Source organism: Biomphalaria glabrata, chromosome 9 (genome assembly GCF_947242115.1).
Source record: "Biomphalaria glabrata chromosome 9, xgBioGlab47.1, whole genome shotgun sequence".
Lineage (NCBI taxonomy): Eukaryota > Metazoa > Mollusca > Gastropoda > Planorbidae > Biomphalaria > Biomphalaria glabrata.
Window position 1 is genome coordinate 8,144,408 of NC_074719.1, and position 21,067 is coordinate 8,165,474.

General features: G+C 36.0%; 1 protein-coding gene across 4 annotated transcripts; it reads right to left on the reverse strand.

Moving 5' to 3' along the window:
* Positions 1 to 389: 389 nt before the first annotated feature.
* LOC106079683 (apoptosis regulator BAX-like) lies at positions 390 to 18,225 on the reverse strand. Of its 4 annotated transcripts, none has more exons than XM_056041680.1 (6): positions 18,119 to 18,225; positions 11,253 to 11,402; positions 8,391 to 8,481; positions 7,550 to 7,682; positions 6,808 to 6,906; positions 390 to 4,333 (listed from the first exon to the last, which is right to left on the reverse strand). In XM_056041680.1, the coding sequence occupies exons 2-6, from the start codon at positions 11,386 to 11,388 to the stop codon at positions 4,223 to 4,225; spliced, it is 570 nt and encodes a 189-aa protein (XP_055897655.1). In that variant the 5' UTR covers positions 11,389 to 11,402; positions 18,119 to 18,225; the 3' UTR covers positions 390 to 4,222. The 4 variants fall into 4 exon arrangements, with proteins under 4 accessions (XP_055897655.1, XP_055897654.1, XP_055897656.1 ...); XM_056041679.1 differs by lacking the exon at positions 18,119 to 18,225 and adding an exon at positions 16,796 to 17,098; XM_056041681.1 differs by lacking the exon at positions 18,119 to 18,225 and adding an exon at positions 16,919 to 17,088.
* Between the last annotated feature and the right edge of the window lie 2,842 nt (positions 18,226 to 21,067).

Sequence of the window (21,067 nt, forward strand, 5' to 3'; positions counted from 1 at the left end):
TCAGAAAGACACAAAGATAAAGGTACATTCCTCGTTGCATATGCTAGGGCTCAACACTATAAATGCTCCTTCTTTCCTAGTGCTATTTGAGCATAGAATGGGTTGCCTGAGCGAGCCAGGAAAACAAATGACTTAGCAGAATTTAAGTCATTGATTAACGTGCATGACTAGATTTACCTAGGAACACGCGTAGGACGTAGGCCTAATAATCTTCTTTTTTTTTTTTTGAAGTAACATCTGTAATTTATAAGATAATAAAAGATATCTCGTGTGCTATCGTACAAACGTTTGCTTTAATTATGTTTTCTTTAAATGCACAATTGTAAAACTAATTTCCTCACGAACAATAAAGATAATAATTATCATTACAAAAAACACAAGGTTCTAGATGTAGTATTAATATATATTTTTTATTAAGAAAAATAATGTGGTAATAAAAAAATGCAAATAAAAAATAGATCCAAAATTCATACAAATAAATGATTTTTACAGTGCTTTAAAATATTTTTTTTTTGATTTAACTAATTCCTTGTTTTGTGTGTTTGAACCACACACACATCATATAGAGAAAATAGGCCTACACATACATATATAAGCTTAAAATATTTGTTCTCCTAATATTCATAAATCTATTTGAGATTCTCATTCATAGGGGGAAAATTATAAATAGTACACTTATTTGTTTTGTTTTACATGTTTCGGATGTTCCTTCAGAGTTGAAGATAGTTTACTTCCTAGTCCAAACCTCCCGCAGGACGACGGGGGATGGGAGCGGGCAGGGTTTGAACCCTCGACCGTCGATAAATCCGAACGACAGTCCAGCGCACAAACCGCACGACCAGGCAGCCATCCGATTGGTGCATCAGGTGTGCACACAACAAAGGACGAGTTGATCATCTTTGCTTTTTAAAAGCTGTGCTATCATTTTGTGTGTACTTATTCCATTGGCCTCCTTCAGTCGTAGAACGGCTATGGTTCATCTCGAGCACTTTTTCATATGACTGTGTAGCCCTATTTTTGGAGAGACACTCCCGTCCACATATATTGCAGGTCAAGGTGGCTTTCTCTTTGGTGGTAGAGGGGCCGGCCATTTTTCGTATGGCACGCTTTTTTGCACCACTGAGTCCAATTTTCCTAGCTCCTCCGTCTGTAGAACAGAATAAACGCGTAATGGAGGACTCCTTAGAGTTTCACTTTATGACAGTGGCACAACACAAAAAACAACAACAAATAGGCAACTAACTAGCGGTAATAAAGCAGAGTCGATAAGAAGACCTACTGGGTCCGAACGAAAACCTGCCAGGAATGTAATGTCTAGTTTAACTCTTTCTCTCCGAAATTACCTTCTACGTTCCGATGGAATTATTCATTTTGCTCATCTGTGTGTTCACTACCCTGTTATGATTAAACTTCAAAGAACTTTTTTCCATGTAATCAGGAAATGTTATATAGGTATATAATTATAGAAGAATGCATGATCTTTTTATATAACACAAATTAAAGTTTATAAAATCAAAAATTAATTTTATTTAATGGGTCGAATCAACGTTGGTCTCGTCAGTTAGGGGGGAAAGGGTAAACAATGTTGTCAATAAATTAGAATAAATAAATCAGAATTAGATTTAGATATAAATTAGATAGATCTTGTCTGTCAGTTACGAAACAATGCCTAGGATCCTTCTATAGCATCTCAATTCCATTGCTAGGATCCTTCTCTCTCAAGCTCTGCATTCAACGTCCACGACTCGCAAGCATATAAAAATGTGGCCATGACCAGAGAGCGCATCAGTCTGATTTTGGTGCCAAGGGCTAAGCCCTTATCTTTCCATATTATTTTAAGTTTTGAAAGGGCTGCTGTGAACTGTGCTATTCGGGCCAATAGTTCGGGTTTTGTTCCCTCATCTGAGACAATAGCTACGAGGTATTTGAAGCTGTTAACACTAGTTAGCTTTTCACCTCCAATACTGATGCCTCTTTTAAAGCCCTGAGGGCTATTGGTCATAATTTGAGATTTTTTGCATTTATTTGCATTTCTTGTGCTGCGGAAGTCTTGTCAATGCGCATCACCAGGTCAGCTAGTTCTTCTTCTGTCCCTGCTAGGCCGTCAATGTCATCTGCGAAGCGCAAGTTAGTAATTCTTCTTCCTTCAATGCTAACAGTACCTTCATAGCCCTCGAGGACATCTTCCATTATCCTTTCAAGGAAGATATTGAAGAGTATTGGTGACAGTAGGCAGCCTTGTCTTACTCCAACTGTGGTTTTGAACCAGTCCCCAATATTATTGTTGAAGTACACCGCACTGGTGGCATCCTTGTAGAGGTTCTGGATAACTTTGATTATGTTTAATAAAAACATAATAATAATAAAAACATAATCAAACAAAGCATTAGGGTTCATTAAAAGAAATTTCTATGAATCAAATAAGAACATAAAACTAAAATGTTATTTAACCTTGGTTAGGCCAATAATAGAATATGCATCCTCTGTTTGGACATCTCAACTCAAGAAAACATTAAGAAACTGGAACAGACACAAAATAGAGCAGTGAGATTCATAACAAACGAATATTTACATTTGACTAGAGTAAATCCTTTAGTAAAATCACTAAATTTAGAAAACCTTCAGGACAGAAGACTCAAAAGTAAAGTAGCAATTATACATAAAACACTAAACCATAATCTTCAAATACAAAAACAAAATTTAATAAAATACTCAGAAAGACACAAAGATAAAGTCACATAGAACTTCCATATGCTAGGACAAATGTGTACAAATGCTCATTCTTCCCTAGCGCTATTAGGGCATGGAATGGGGTGCCTGAGCTGGCCATGAAAACCAGTGACTCGGCAGAATTTAAGTCATTGGTTAATATGCATGACTGAATGCATGACGCGTAGGGCGTAATGATCTTCTTTTTTGAAGTAACTTCTGTATTATATAAGATAAGATAAGAAGATAAAGAACTGTTTTAATCTAAATCAAGACTTTTATAGGGCGTTGTCTTATATTCTACAGTATTTCACCAGATCTCCCAAGCCCAGATGCGACCTATATAATTTGCCAAATGTAATGCAATAAAGCCGCTGTCCGCTAGGGGTCTATCTCAGTTTTTTTTTCGACGTCTGCGCCTGTCTGCGGCAAGGTCTCATCTTAAAGTCTAAAATGTTTGTTCGGCGACCCTCTTGAGAACTCTTCAGCTGTCTCTTTTAAGAGGTCATCTGTTGATAACTACTTGCGTCTATGCCAGTGAGGGCAAATGAGGCCTGATGTGATCTTTATGCCAGTGAGGGCAAATGAGGCCTGATGTGACCTTTTTGCCAGTGAGGGCGGCCTGATGTGATCTTTATGTCAGTGAGGGCGGCCTGATGTGATCTTTATGCCAGTGAGGGCGGCCTGATGTGATCTTTATGTCAGTGAGGGCGGCCTGATGTGATCTTTATGCCAGTGAGGGCAAATGAGGCCTGATGTGATCTTTATGCCAGTGAGGGCAGCCTGATGTGATCTTTATGTCAGCGAGGGCGGCCTGATGTGATCTTTATGTCAGCGAGGGCGGCCTGATGTGATCTTTATGTCAGTGAGGGCGGCCTGATGTGATCTTTATGTCAGCGAGGGCGGCCTGATGTGATCTTTATGTCAGCGAGGGCGGCCTGATGTGATCTTTATGTCAGCGAGGGCGGCCTGATGTGATCTTTATGTCGCTTCCCAGGGGTGGGGGGGGGGGTGGGGAAGGCTCCTTTACTTTTACGCCTAAACTTCTTTAAGGTCATCAAAAAAAAAAAAAGATCGCCTTTACCATGCGGTCATCCCCCGTAGGAGATAATTTACCCACACTTACTTTTCATATACACCGGAACTACCACAATGTATACTATTTTTAGATTTTTCGCCATGTATGAGAATCGCCAGATTCCAACTAAAATCTAGATCTAAACATGAAACTATGCTAACAATGATAAAACAATTATTTTGAGATTCAAACACATAATATAATATCACGACTTTAGCGTGAAGTATACATATAAGAATGATTGCTAAGAAAGTATAGAACCTTCTTTTTTGTATAAACGGTAAGGAATATGGGACTCTTGTTTGTGGTCTGTTAAAACTGAATGTCTTTTGCGTTTGTTTGGGTTTTTTTTACTATTGATTTAGATATCATTTGAAAATGAACGAATTATGGCCATTCTATATATAGGTCTGTCTGTAAGGCTTGAATACGTCGTTATTTCCGATACCAGAACAAAAGAAATACACCAACAGACAAGAAAACTACCCCGAGGCTGATCCTGAATATATCTGGTAGAGGTCTGATCATGTTTTCTTGAATGGATTTCTGTAGAAGACAATGTGTATAGAACACTTGGTTAGGCATATTGACTTTGTATTATGCATATAGTAAAACAAAATGAAGACAGAAAGCCTAATTGTAAAGAAATAGTGACGAGGTGTATAAATTGTCATACGCTTCTGAAGATCGTGCAAAATTTAGGTGGGAAAGGGAGTAGTGATGTTTGGTTCTACATAACTCAGTAAAACATGTCGAATCCAGGAACCCAAAGGACCGAGTCCATTGCACTTGCGGGGATGAAAAAAAAAAAAGCCTAATTCCTTGGCACTATCCACACACCGTTCCTCAAGAGGCCGTTTCATGGCGGACACCCGATTTGGAATATGAGACATCGCTGATAAGGATGTAATTAATATACATCTGCTTGGATTCCACTCGGACAGGCTGGCGGAGGAATCTTCTTAGAGTCAACTCATATGACAATTACAAAGAAGAAAAAGAATATGCCAGCAGATGTCGGTAATTTGGTCAGTCTTTTTTTTGTAAAGCAGATATTCTTATATTTTGTCCAGTTCTTGATGCTTTTTATATTTTAAAATTCAGGTGTTAAAAAAAAATCGTGCTGAAAATGTATTTAGCCATAAGTAATACACACAGCTATGTGACTACAATCAAAGTTGGCAAATTAAAAAAAATAATAGGTGTATCCTTTTTTTTTTTGGTTTATTCAGTTAATACTTTCACTTACAATAACACACAAGACAAACGGGTTAACGCATCCACGTTGAGCAGTCGAGGTTATTGAGAAGTTGTATATAGTTCTTGTATGGCCAACTAAGCGAAGGAAAGCGCTCGCAAGGTGGTCAAAGAAATCGCTTCAGTGACACCCTGAAAGCTTCTCTGAAGGCGTTCAGCATAGACCCAGGCACCTGGGAGACAGAGGCACATGACAGAGCATCATGGCGTCGCGCTGTGAAAACTGGCGCACAGGTTACTGAGGAAAAAAGAACAATGCTGGCAGAAGAAAAACGCCAGAGAAGAAAAGCAAGGCCCACGATACTATCTCCATCTGGAATAACCTGCCAAGTGTGCGGCCGAACATTCCGGACTCACATAGGTCTCACCAGCCACATGAGGAGCCATAAAACCCCAGTGCAAAGCCCTCAGCCCCCTGAATGACAAAGTGGTCATCATCGAACCACGATGGACGAACTATATATATATATATATATATATATATATATATATATATATATATATATATATATATATATAGTTCATGGTCAGTCTTTTCTTTTTTTTTTTTATTCAGTACTGAAGAGAATACATTGCCATCAACACATAAAACACCAACGTAAGTTCATGGTTTACACAACAGGTCACGTTAACATTGTTCATAAACTGTCCAAACTTGGCGATCACGTGGTTGTCCATTGTCCTCTGTTGTAGACGAACGAAGATAGTGGGATTCTTTCGGAAAGATCTGTCCTTGTTTCCTATAGAAGCCCACAGGTTTCAAGAAAAATAAATGTTTTTGTTGGTGCGTTTGAATTTCTAAAACTGTTTTTAAGTACCACAAAATGGGCTAATCAACACAAAAAAACAGTTCGTGCACATCACTAAATCATGTGTTCCACGTCATTGTATACAGACTCAAGGTTCCAGGCTCAAGGTTCCAAAAAACTTTATTACTATGACCGCTTTCCCAAATCACTAGGTTTTTTTTTGTTTGTTGACTTTTGTCTTTTATTGTAGACACAATCGAAGTCCTTGATATTGAGATTCTTTCGAAAGGAACTGTCTTTAGTTTCTATGGAAGCTCGAAGTTTCCTAAAAACATTAATGTTTTTGACAAATGTAAAAGCTTTGTTCAGAAATCGTTCATAGTTCTTGCCTTCATTTGCTTGTCCTTTTTCCTGCCCTAATCGCATGAAAGTCCGCATACATTTTAAGCCATACAATCCACATGGGCTTACATCTCACCAGAAATGCCTGCTCTCCGAAGTTTTGAAGGTCATTGTCTTTATTTACTAGTAAAGTCCAACAGATCTGGGACACATACACACACAGACGTTTTTATGGATGGTGTGTTGCATTATGAACATGGGGAGGCTTGTGTATACAATATCTTTTTTTTTTTATTCATTTTCCAAAAGATACATTGCATAAAAAACAACAACTAATTTTATGGTATCACAACAACATATGTAAGAATCAAACACCTTATTATTATGTAGACATTTGAGCCAGCTAGCCCAAACAAGATTCCCGTATTCGGAAACAATAATCAAGTTAAAGTTATGTATCATTTTATTTTTTAGTTTTGGCAACTTGTTGCATAATGTAGGAACCTTGTTTGAAAGTAGGAAGGGCTATAATCTATCTGTGATAAAATACCGATAAAATGTGTTCAATTTGTGCTCCGTAAGTATAAGAATATTCCGAAGTATTCCTATTACCACAATAGAAGACTTGTTTTTGTAAAGTATTTTGTAAGTATGATAATTACAAGTACTTACCCATCCGCCTTTCTGAATTATCCAATGGACAACACGAACAGCCATAAAGTCAAGAACTATGTTGATGATATTCGTGATTAGAGGAAATCTATCTAAAACCTTAAAAAACAAAATGAAAAATTTTATAAGTTATTTTATCCAAACATATGTCTCCAGGGACTTTTGTTTACAATTGAAAGTTACTAAAGAGAATGACAGCAAATAAGAATTTTTGTTCGGGGTTCGAGGGAATACTCATGTGATAGTTTTGTTATTTTGTTATTAAATTGACACTTGCATGTTTAATTAGGTAGATTAGATTAGCAACTAGAGCCGAAATTGTTAATTCAATTTCTGATGAAGTTGCATTGTTGAAATTCTGTTCGTAATCATGTAATATTTATCTCCTGGTGATGTTACTTTCAGGAGGCGCGGAGGTTGAGTGGTAAAGCGCTTGACTCCCGAACCGGGGTACGGGGTTCGAATCCTGGGATTTTTAATTTCGGGATCTTCGAGTCCACCCAGCTCTAATTTGTTGGGGAAATGTAAAGGCGGTTGGTTGTTGTGCTGGCCACATGACACCCTAGTTAACCGTAGGCCACAGAATCAGGTGACTTTTAAAATATCTGCCCACAAGGTCAGAAAGAGGAACTTTTCTTTTTTTTTATGTAACTTTCCTAAAACTTTAATCATGTATGATAGAGAATAGAGACCTTTTATGTTCATAGCCACTTAGTGTAGTGTGACAAAAAAATTTAATTACCCGTATACAAACTTTGTAGGTGAATAAAAACAAAGCCGCAATCTTGCCCCATGTGATACCTCCTGAGAGTATTTCTTCGGCTACCTGTTTTATTATTTCCCTTTCTGCATTCGGAGGAACTGTGCTTGCAAGACTTTTGGTGACAATAAACATTCATTTTAGAATTGAACGAAAATAAAATGTGTTTATATTACTTCAATTTATTTAACTCAAAAATACATAAAACACTGAACCATAATTTTTAAATACAAAAACAAAACCTAATTAAATAATCAGAAAGACACAAAGATAAAGGCACACTCCTCGTTCCATATGCTAGGACAAATTTGTATAAATACTCCTTCTTTCCTAGTGCTATTAGAGCATGGAATGGGTTGCCTGAGCTAGCCAGGAAAACCAGCGACTGGGCAGAATTTAATTCATTGGTTAACATGCATGACATAGGAACACGCATAGGACGTAAACATCTTTTTGAAGTAACGTCTATATTATATAAGATAAGATCTAAATCGAATGTAAAGCACTTGTAGCGCACTAATTATACATAACAGATAGATCTAAATTAAAGCAGCGGATGGCTGCCTGGTCGTGCGGTTTGCGCGCTGGACTGTCGTTCGGACTAATCGGTGGTCCTGGGTTCAGACCCTGCCCGCTCCCATCCCTCGTCGTCCTGTGGAAGGTTTGGACTAGGAAGTGAATTAGCTTCAGCTCTTTAGGAACATCCGAAACATGGGAAACAAAACAAATGAACAATAGCACATTAAGTTTAAATAACAGATAGATCTATATTCTAGCTGCACTATGCAGGTTATAAATCTAGAAAATTAATACTGGAACTTACTCTTGTATCTTTGTATTGTATTTGCTATCTATTTCATCCGCAACTAATAACACCATACTTGCATATTGTTTGTATGTGGCCATGTTTTGTGCTGAAAAAGAAATGATCAAACATTGAACCAGTTTAGTATAGTTCCATAATTGAACCACGTATTTTTAGCGGCTCCCGAAAGGGGAAAAGACGCTATTAGTTTTGTGTGGAACGTCTGTCCGTCCGTCCGTCCATCCGTCCCATTTAGATCTCGTAAACTAGAAAAGATAGTGAGAATCCGACATCCTAATATTTTAGTCCATCCATCCAAAGTTCTGATGCAACGGCTACTTTTTTCTTTTCTGAAAGCGTAAAATCCTTATTTTTAAAATCACTTATGCAAGCAGTTTTTTCATAAAAACACGCCACTTTTACAACTATTCACTATTAATAGGAACAAACACTGGAGGCACTTAAGTAGGGGAGATGACTATATACCATATTTTTAACACATTTATGCAAATAGTTTTAGATTTTTTGTCAAAAAAAAATATTTTTTTTACAAAGGTATTGCTAAGTTAAGTTCTGTCATACTAGCTACTACATTTACACACACAAAAAAATGTTTATTTTTTTAAAGAGAAAAAATTTATTTAGTATGCATATAAGTTGGACATAATTTAAAACAACAATTAATAAGTAGTTTTTCATATTATCGCGTGAACCGCAGTGCTACTCCGTACCGATGGAACACTGAACTACAGTTAACTTAAGGATTTTACGAAATGCTTTTTTACTTGGGGATTTGATTTGAATAAGAGATTGACCCTTTACAAAACAATTAAATCAATTGGATATTCATTATAAGACATTAGTTAGGCCAGGTTCACATCTAACTTTATATTCACTTTCAACTATCCTTTGGTCTTTTGAACCGCTGGGGCACCACACAAGATCTGTCAACCTTCTTTCTCCATTCTTCTCTTCTTTTTTCTTTGATAGAATTTCATTCTTATGTTCTTTCTGAAAATGTTGAAACCTGCCTTTTTACATGCCTGGCTGAATCACTTTGGGGGCCGATTTTGAGTTTGTTTTTTCCACAAAAACTGTTTTTGTAACCTTGTTAATAAGTAGTTTAGTATTTCGATCTACAGACAAGCAGCAACAAAAAGCATAACTATGCCATATCGCGTTAGTTTTTCTTTTATTTATCCATCTTTCAAGAACGATTGATTATTAACTGCTGATATGCATCAGCTTGAACAACTTTAGTTGCTTATGACATTGTATTGATAATAATTGTTAAAATGTAGGAAAGTTATAATTGCAGATATGTTTGATATAAGGATAGCCTTTTCCATAGCATTTTGAACTAACGTGTCAAGCTTTTTCGTATGAGTTAAGTTCGCTTGTCTCTAGATCGGTATTCATTTAGCCAATAGCAAATTAAACCATTAGTCTGAAAGAGCGTCTGTGTATTTTTAGCTTCATCCTGTGCACCTGCCGCAGACCTCGCAGACATCTGGAAATAGCCCTTGTGATTTTCTTCTTATTTCTTCTGTCCCTTGACTTTGGTCGTAGGGTAGCTGTGACTGTTCACCTAACCAAATCCCTCCACTTTTTCTGGCCAGCAGCTGTACTTGGCAGAGTATCAAGAGAGAGGCCGGTCCATTCTTTCACACAGAGTCGATCCATCTTTTCTTTTGACGTCCCTTTCTTCGTGCTCCACCTTGAAGGATGACTTTTGAAAGTGCGTCATGTCTTACAATAGGATCAAACCAGCTCAGCTTTCGTTGTTCACAGTGTTAAAGAGTTCATCCCTTTAGCCAGTAAGAGTGTTCTTGTTAAAGTACAAACTCATTTGCTTTCTCATTTGCTTTCTTTTCCCGGTATCTGACACCCAGCAGTATTATGTAGCGCTTACTATCAAAAGGTTGAATTTTTCTTTCAGACTCAGCGTTCAACGTCCAACTTTGTCAACTATATAGAAGTGCAGAGACCACTAACAAAGACAACAGTATTAATTTTCCTTCAATGATGTTACTCTTCCAGATTTTTCACTACTCAATCTCCATCTCTTGTTATGTTTAAGCCAAGGTATTTAAACAGTCAATATCATATAATGTTTGGCCTTTCAACTTTATGCTCTACCTCCTACTAACTCCACCACAGACTAGTCATTACCTTTTTTTTTTCAGCACTAATGTCAATGCCAACTGCTCTAGCTGGAATAAACCTATACAGTTTGGAAGTAAAATTGTTGACCTGGTCTGCATTTTTTTCCAGTCAGGTCTAAATCATCTGTAAACCTGAGATTGGAAACAGACCGCCGATTTATGGTCAAGGTAGGAGTAAATTCTTCTTGAGTTTTCATCAGAATATACTCTAGAAATATGCATTGAGCTGTGGAGAGTCCGAGAGTGCATCCTTGTCACACTCCTATGGATGCCTTACAACTTTCTCCAACTTAGTTGTTTAGGAGTACTTCACTAAATCAATATCCATATATATTTATACACACACATATATATGTATATATATATAACAATGTTCTATAGCACTAACTCTAAGTTACAACCACTAATGTTAACAGACTATCACTAACGCTAAATTGTCAACCATCAATCTGCATTTCAGACCTAATGATGAAATTATATATATACATTTTATCAAGCATTTTCCTGTCGATGTTCATGGAAAAGCTTTCAGATATAGCTTCAATGAACTACCGATGAGTAGGCATGTCATAAATTATTGTTAATAACTGTTCTTTATGTTTATGGAGAAATAAAAAAAAAATAATAACGCAATTATCACTGAAAAATGCTTTCACAGAATCACAGAAAATAAAAATATTTTGAAAATCGAATATTGAAAGAAACAATGGCTTACATCCGGTCACCTCTGAGTCCAGTAGTTGCTGCATTTCTGCAGTTTTCTCAATGCCATCTCTTTGCATGCGTTCATCAAAAAATATAAAAAGTACACTTTGGGTTTCTTGCTCTACAATTTCTGGGGTCAGCGCCATTTTCAGTTGAGATTCTGTCATGAAATATACATTTTAAAAAAATTGTTTTGATTGTAATTATTGTGCTTGTGGCTCAAAAGTAGAAGGATGCTTACAACTTTTAATTTAAAGTATTTTAAAAAGTATTTAATACTATCCGCAAAACGCAAAAATGTAATTTTGGTGAATTCAATAATTAATGAAGAAAATTTTTCTGAACTTTTATAAAATGTATTGTCACACCGCACAGAAAGACACAAAGATAAAGGCACATTCCTCGTTCCATATGCTAGGACAAATTTGTACAAATGTTCTTTCTTCCCTAGCGCTATTAGAGCATGGAATGGGCTGCCTTAGCTAGCCAGGAAAACCAGTGACTTAGCAGAATTTAGGTCATTGGTTAATATGCATGACTAAATGCATGACGCGCAGGACGTAATCATCTTCAGATTTTGATAAGATATTGAAAAGTTGTCATGAAAATTATCTATATTATTATTATGTTAGAAACGAACGAGTATTCAATCTCTGGCGCTGCCAGGGTCGAGCTTTGTTAAAGAGAAACAAAAATTCATTGTAGTCCCTTTATCAGTTTCCACTGAGGATTTTCTGGTGATGTGGCAGGTCTACAGCAGTACCACCCTCTGACAGGCAACGAGAATAATCCTAGGAATGATAAGGGCAGTTGTTATTATCCCCTAGGATGATATAACAAAGGGTATATTGGTTTGTTGGACAACTTCCATAAACGCTTAATCTTCAAGACTATTTTCCCAAATTTTCTTTGTTTTTCTATTTCAATTTTTTTTTTAGATTATGAGACAGCAGTAGGGCGATATTATTATTTTTGTTTTGCCTTTTTAAAAACTATGACGAAATTACGAATTGAATAAATATAGACATTCAGTAATAATTGGAAGAAAAAATACATATAATCATTTTAAATCTTATTTTAGTCCATACAAATTTTCCTTACAAATCCTTGATATTATACATGTGTGGGTTTGGCACAGAAGATATAAATGACGGACACAACTCGTAGGCCGATTTCAAACTTGTATTGTACACCAAAGACCTGCAGCCATACGAAAACAGAGTGTAGAACAAGGCACAACAAAATTTGGGTTACAGTTTGCAGTGGAGATGAAATAGATCAATCTGCAGTGACAGGTGGAGCCCGCAGATTGGATAGTGTCCACGGTGTTTTGCCTTTTAAGCGTAGACACAACACGCCATCTAGGGGAAATGTTATCCGGTTATCGGGGTGAACGGTGCGGCCGCGGCCTTAAGAAATATCTCGCCTAATTATATATATACCGTGACATGGTGCCCATTGCCTGGACTATCTTTTTGTTGATGTCTTTATCCAGTAGAACATTGTAGAAGATGATGGAGCCAAGATAGCAAAAATGGTCAACAATTTCCAGTGGTTGGCCACTAATGGTCACGTGAGGTGCATAAGCCGTAATGAATATGGAGCATAGCAAAAGTTACTACTACTATATTAAATGTCTGAATAAAGGCATAGTGAGCGAAACCTGCTCCCGCCCCCCCCCCTTTTTCCAAGCCAATAATAGGCCAATTATTTCTTAACACAATAGCTGCAATGGAAAAAGACTCTACGTGAGGACTATAGGGCCTCTTACAAGAGTTTCTGTTCCACATGCCTTGTACAATGACATTAAAACTAATAGAATATATACTGATATACACAATTATTCGGTTTTTCCAAAATGAGTTCAGGTAAATATAATATCATGAAAAATCGTTCAACCGAGCGAGTCTCTGTCACCAGGTACTTACAAAAATGTGCAAATGAAAACAAATCGTCACAACTATCTTATCTTATCTTATATAATACAGACGTTACTTCAAAAAAGAAGATGATTACGTCCTACGCGTCATGCATTTAGTCATGCATATTAACCAATGACTTAAATTCTGCCAAGTCACTGGTTTTCCTGGCTAGCTCAGGCAACCCATTCCATGCTCTAATAGCACTAGGGAAGAAGGAGTATTTGTACAAATTTGTCCTAGCATATGGGACGAGGAATGTGCCTTTATCTTTGTGTCTTTCAGAGTATTTTATTAAATTTTGTTTTTGTATTTGAAGATTAACTTGCATATAGAATATTGCACAGCCTTTATAGTGCAAGCTGCAAAGGATTGCAAGCCTATAATAAAGCGAAGGCCTACATGGTCAGCCATCTGTTGTTGACGATCGTTGACTTGTAGCACCAAACTACTGGTAGACAACTAAACCGGTGTATATATCTTAACTAATGAAACTTCAAATGACCTCAATAACTTCCTTGCAAACAATATTAAACAGAACATTATTTATAATATAGACAAATCAACTTGTGATAAATGAAATGAATGTAGTGGACTTTAGTAATATTATCTTTGAACAAAATCGAACTCACTGCTATAGCACAACCTTTCAGTCTCACGTTCTGGAGTCGTCTCACCTATCTAAGACCAAGTGACGACAATTCTACCTATGTGGCATCATTCACAACCAATCGCTAACATCTTCCCACCGTCACAACAACACACATACACTCCCTAACACCACCAACATCAAATTAGCTTATTCTAGTTAATTACAATAATAGCTTACCCTGTAATTCAGTGAAAGCACTACTTAGTTACTGTTTACAAGAAGTTAATTGATTTGAAGATATTTTGACAATGTACAGAGAGTATTATGTAGCCAACAAAATGTTTGCATCGATGGATAAATGTGGTTGTCTTATTTTACGTTATGCCTATTTATATAAAAGCCTATATTAGTTTGGTTCCTAAGTAGATCTAGTAAGTGTAACCTACCTAATGTATATATATATATATATATATATATATATATATATATATATATATATATATATATATATATATATATATATATATATATATATGTATTATGGGTGCACCGGATAGTCGCTCCGGCTCCGGCTTCTGCCGAATATCCGGCATTTTTTTACTATCCGGTGCTATTCGGCTCCGGTCGGATATCACTACCGGATAGTAAACCGGATAGTAAAAAATACACCTATTTAATATGCATAAAGTGGACCTCGTTCCATTAATGTCTGTTGTATAATGTATTAATGTTTATATTCAAACAAAATAATGTGCTTAAAAATAGAGCCATTATGAATATGCACCAAACATCGTTTATTATAAAGACAAGGCGTGTTAATAACTTAATATAAATAGAAATGAAACTTTACTTTACATACAGAGCAGCAATGGCTGACACTTTTTTCAATTTGTCTTGACCTTTGAGTAAGTAAGTTAACATGTTAAAATGCTACATTCCTTGACTACGTCATGCTGACCAGACGTCTGTCTAGCTGTGCGGGTATATCTCCAGAGGTAGAGATGAACAACTCCCACCCCCTTTTGTTTGTTTAGTCCATCACATTGAGTTTTTTTTATAGGCAGGTGACCACAAGTTAAATACGAAGGACGTAGGTTTAATGTCAGCGTATTGACACTCTCTTGAGGTCACACCTTTCGAGGGAACTAAGTTTGTTTATTTAGTAGTTAATCTTTTTTAGGGGGGCTGGACTACCATAGCCACACCTCTAAGGTAACCAGGTATATTTCCAGATGAACAACTCCCTCCCCATTTTATTTGTTTAGTCCATCACATTGAGTTCATTGATTGACAGGTGACCACAAGTCAGATACGATGGACGTAAGCACTCTCTAGAGGTCACACGGGGAACTATGTTTGTTTACTTAGTAATTAATCTTAATTGGGGGGGGGGGGGAACTGGACTTCAAGCCAAACATCTACACGGGTATCCGGACAAAAGAGTTTGCTTATTTGGAGAAAAATCTTAATCACGTGGTTGGGCTAGAGGCCACACCTTTTCAAGTGTGCCGAGTTACTTGAACATAAATCTCAATTAGTAAGCTGGACTAAAGATCACATGCACCTAAACGAGTGACCTTTAGCTACACAGAACACAAACCGCGAGATTATATAGCCCAGTAAGCCAGTAACTAATTATTTTGTAGAAGACACGAGCTAAACACCCCCTACTCTTTATTTTATTTCTTTGGTCCTTGACACCCAATTTATTGATAGACATTGACCATTTTTAAGCCAGAATGAAAAACCACAACGTGCTAACAAAGGATATTACACTGTCAATAAATATTACGGTTAAATAATTTTTCTAACGTGTTAACTTGAATATTCTTTTGCCAAAATGTGTCTTGATTTGATAATATTCTTAATAATTTGTGACAGTCAATTAACTCCTTGTTATTACTATTTTGTTTTACTTAAGATGCGTACTTAGCCACTGTGTATCAGGCTAGGATAACTTTTACACACCTCACATCCATAGGCTTACTATCGTTCCCTTTTGTAACAGTTACTGAAACCACAAATAAAATAATTAATAAGTAATAATTAAGGAAGATGTTTCTAACATACGTTCTTTGCATTTAATATTTCTTACGTACGTTCTTTGCACAATACAATAAAACAAAGATGTGCATGTTTGCGTGTGTGTATTTTTTTGCCATGTATTAAAATCTTTCGAATGAAAGCTAATTTCATTGTTTAATTCTTTTGACTTAATAAATAACGGAAAACCTTACAGTAAATTTTAAAATCGCATAAAATAAATTGAATAATAGTACCGCAGTTAGATCTAGCAAACAAAGAAACAATATGCTGGAGCGTAAAAAAAAAAAACAACCCTTGACCTCTAACTAGTGGACGGGTATAATTTATCTACATGCTTGACTGACCATGCCAATGTGTTATCTTTTTTGACTGACACCTAACTCTATTGCGTGCGTATGCTCAAGGAAAAAACAATGGTTAACACAAAGAACTATACACACTACACTAGGACTACATGTGTAGGCTCACTAGGTATATCTGACCAGGTTGTTGGTCTGAAATTCATGAACACATACATCCGACCACTATACAAGGCAGATTGCACTTTACTTATGAGATTTACATTAGTAACTAGTTAAATATATACTAACATTATTTACATTGACCTTCCTACACACATCCTTTACAGTTGGTGGCATCGTACATACACACAGACACAGTCATGCTATACTGATTTTTAGAAATACTGTTAAGCTTGAAGAAATCAATCAGTAACAGAGTTTAAAACAATAACGTATATAAAAGGAAAAAAAATAAAACCAAACAATATAGGAATGTTATTTAACAGTTTCGTAAAATGTTCAGCAACACAAGCTATTAACAAGACACTTAGGTATCCGGCACTTAGGTATCCGGTCATATCCGGCCCCGGCCGGATATCAAAAAGTACTATCCGGTGCACCCCTAAATAAATATAAATATATATATATTGTTACGATTCTCTCCTAATCAGGCCTTCTGTAAACACTGCTAAACACAACACAACACATCAACAACCTGACAACAAGAGCTCCACAATAATCTGGTACTTTAATAATGAGTGAATAAGTAGAAGACAGCCAATACGACACAATTGGCAACACATCAACAACTAAAATGTTACATTGTACATCACCGTACACAACTCTACTGTCTCTATTTCTTCCTGGACTCGTACATAACACTTGAGGACTCGACCAGGACCGACTTCATGGCCGACTAACAGTCCTGGTCTCAACGCTCTCCGGTCTTGAACTGCCGCTTTCTTACACACTGTGTCACTCGTACCGCAGGCCCAGTGTTCAAAATACTCTTTCAGGCTTCACTTAACCAGGGCAGAGTACCAACGGACTGGAAGGAAGCTAATGCCACCCCCCTATTTAAAAAAGGAAAAAAATCTGACCCAGGAAACTACAGACCAGTATCACTTACCAGCATCACATGTAAAATCCTAGAACACATAATATGTAGCAACATCATAAACCACTTAGACAAACATAATGTCCTCACACCATACCAACATGGCTTTAGGAAATATAGATCATGTGAAACACAACTAATAGGACTAATTGATGATTTTTCAAAAGGTTTAGATAATATATATAGGCTACTGTACTTTTTTGTAAAAAAAAAAAAAAAAAAAAAAAAAATTGGTGTCGGTACTTATAATATAGTGATGGATTGCCTAACTTATAACTACTAATAAATTAATAATAAACGTTAAAATACATGAAAAGTAAAAAAAATTCCCCACATGAAAAGGGTGAGGTGCGTACAGTCATCAAAAAAAGCCCTGTATATTATATATATATATATATATATATATATATATATATATATATATATATATATATATATATATATATATATATATATATATATATATATATATATATATATATATAGGGCTTTTGATATATATATAATTAGGCCCATATCTATTTATGATCTAACCAAGAGGATGCGGAGGGTGCCAGGAGAAGCACTTAGATCTAATTTATATAGCTGGAAATAGCTTGCTAGTGTTCATGTCTTTTGCTTTGTCTTAAATGCATTAAAAATCTAATCTACAAGGTGGAGACTTCTTTTAAATTTTTTTTTCAAATTTGCTTCTAGATTAGAACTGGAATCTATATCTGCGCAACCCATCCATATTAAAATTAAAATACAATTATATAAGATAACTAATATAGAATTTTCTTTCTTATTTAAATAGGTAATATTATAATTTTTAACTTTCACTTTAAAGACTTAGCCATGAGAGTATAATAATAATAGTATATTCTATTGTACCTTAATTGTATGTACCCTAAAATATACAATAGAAAATCGATGTATTACCTTTTTATTTTGTTTAATACTTCAACCACTTCAACCATGCTTCAACAAATTCATCCTTATCCAATGAGATTTTTTCGGAATTACCCAAAGATATTCCTGGAAAAATAAAACAATTGGGAATACGAGGAAAACTCAAATTACCATGTACAATAGTGTACACCAGCATGCACATTTTAAGTCCACTTTGCTGTTCTACTTTTAGGCTTGATCTACATATATGTCGGATGTATGCCTATATAACGTCGTCTAGAGAAAATACACTTTTAAAATTTCCTGGATCCGTTTTATGATCTCCTTTTTTTTTTATATCAGAGGAGTGGCATGAAATTCTGTTGACTTTTCAAATCCTTCGTCTCCATAATAATTTAGAAGATCATGAGCAAGTTGTTTGTTTTTTTAAAAAGCTTTATATCAAGTCACGCTGTCTGTCTGTCTGTCATGTAAAAGCTTGTAGGCCTACACGACTTGCACGTTTTTTCTCCGAGACCAATCTGAAATTTTGCGAAATTATTTCTTTTACCTGCCAACACAAGAAGCAATAAATAAATAACCAATGAGTTAATTAACTATTTGGTAATTTCTTATTTTGTTTGATATACCGAGCTAGGGAAAGATATTGTACTTGACTGAAGTGGTGGTATAAGCTGAATAAGTCTCCTTTATAGGTTGCCGCTCTAAATCGACTAGAGCATGGGGTGGGCAAATTACGGCCCGCGGGCCACATGCGGCCCGCCTAGGGGTTTTATGCGGCCCGCCGACATCTACAGAAATTAGGTGTGCCCACAGTATATAGATATAAAAATGCAAATGTTTAAAAAAAAACATCTATATAAATTATTGAAACTGTCTCATTATAAAAAGATGAAGTAAACGAAGATAATGCTTATTGGCTATACATCAATACACTTAATTCAAGACACAATGTCTGAGTGTTGGGTAGGCTTGGAACAAGATGGCAAGTGTAACAACTGATGGAGCTCGATCTTTGACTGAGAACCATAAACTTGAAACATGAAAGTTTGCACAACGTTGCATAGAAATCAAACATTTAATTACCAAGACACAAAATAATAATAAAATTTACTAGAACTAGGGGAGTAAGTCACGGGTAGTTCTGATTTATGAATAAATAATCTAATGTATAATCACATTTGCAATTGATTGTTTACATATGAAATGTAAATGCATCTTAAATCTTTTCAAACAAGGCTTTTCCATTTCTACAGGCAAGCAAAAAAAAAAAGTTTTTTGTCATTTTCCTTTGCTGAAAGGTGAAACTATCTTTAGTGAAATGATTAAAAGTACAACACTTATTAAGAGAAGCCGATTCAGCTCCAGAGGACATAACTCAAAGCAAAGAGAAGTTCCAGTCATAACTACCACGGGAGTTTTATGGGTGCCAGAGGCTGTATTTCCACACTTAAAAAACCTTTGCGCTGTTCACAATATTTGGGTACACATACATCTGTTCTTCTTCTTCGTTCTCATTTTGCTTGTTGAAGGGTTCAGATCAGTAATCCTATATCTGAGATGAACCGCGAAGTGGTTTCTAGATCAGGCAGTTCTCCGAATAGTCTTTCGAGAGTCTTGTTCAGGTCCCTTGATTTAGTATGCACCATTGAAGGACATGGTCAGCATTCTCTGGTGATGCTCCACAAGGGAAGGCTTCGCTCGTCCCGACATTTAACTTCCGGAACATAAATTGTCTCATTCAGTGAGCAAGCTTTTTTTGTGGAAACTAAACAAGTATAATCACTGGTCAATGTTGACTGACTGTAATTTGACAGCAGTCACACACAGGGGTAACAACTAGTAAGATAGTTTCAAAGTTTCGGAACATTATGCACGAGTGTAAAAAGTAAAATACTGCACAATAAGTACAACTGTATATGTGTGGGGATATTGTGATATAAAAAGACAACAGCAACGTAAAAAAATCGTAATACAGTGTATATATGAATTAAAAGATATTCTTCACAGCAAGCTTATCTTTCTAAGATATATTTATATATATATTTAAAAGTATATACGGCCCGCCATTACTAAACTTTTTTTAATGCGGCCCTCGATACCAAGATGTTGCCCACCCCTGGACTAGAGTTAACACCTTTAGTAAAATTACTAAATTTAGAAAGCCTTCAGGACAGAAGACTCAAAAGTAAAGTAGCAATTATACATAAAACACTGAACCATAATCTTGAAATACAAAAACAAAATTTAATAAAATACTCTGAAAGACACAAAGATGCGGTGACTCCCATCATCCCATATACCAGGACAAATTTGTACAAATGCTCCTTCTTCTCTAGTGCTATTAGAGCATGGAATGGGTAGCCTGAGCCAGCCAGGAAAACCAGTGACTTGGCAGAATTTAGTCATTGGTTAATATGCATGACTGAATGCATGACGCCTAGGACGTAATCATCGTATTTTTTTGAAGTAACGTCTGTATTATATAAGATAAGAAACAATATATAACTAAACAATCTTCATATAGTACCTCACTAGCAGAGTGGTTAGCATGTCGGCCCGAGTTCGATTTCAACTTGTGCCTTTTTTTAAAATAGTAAATGCATTTTGAAACAAATGACGGTAAAATTCACACAGTTATCTCCCTTTCATTTTTCATTCTCTGTTCCCCCCCCCCCCCCCCCCCCAATTTTCTCAACTTGTCCAGATAAGTGATAGGATCAATAGCGTATTGAGAAAGCTAAAAGCATGAAATAGCGTTATGCAAAAACAATTGGTAAAAATAGTATTAATCGCACAGATTTATTGCTGTTGGTCAAGATCTTTTACAAACTTAATTGCATGACTGATCCAAACTAATAGATACAATTAAACTTCGTATATGCTTTGTTTTTTTTAATTCGTTTTTTTTTTAAAATTAATGATGGTGACAGCTCTAGTTTCAGATAGGCCCTAATGATCACAGGATAATTTTCCCCA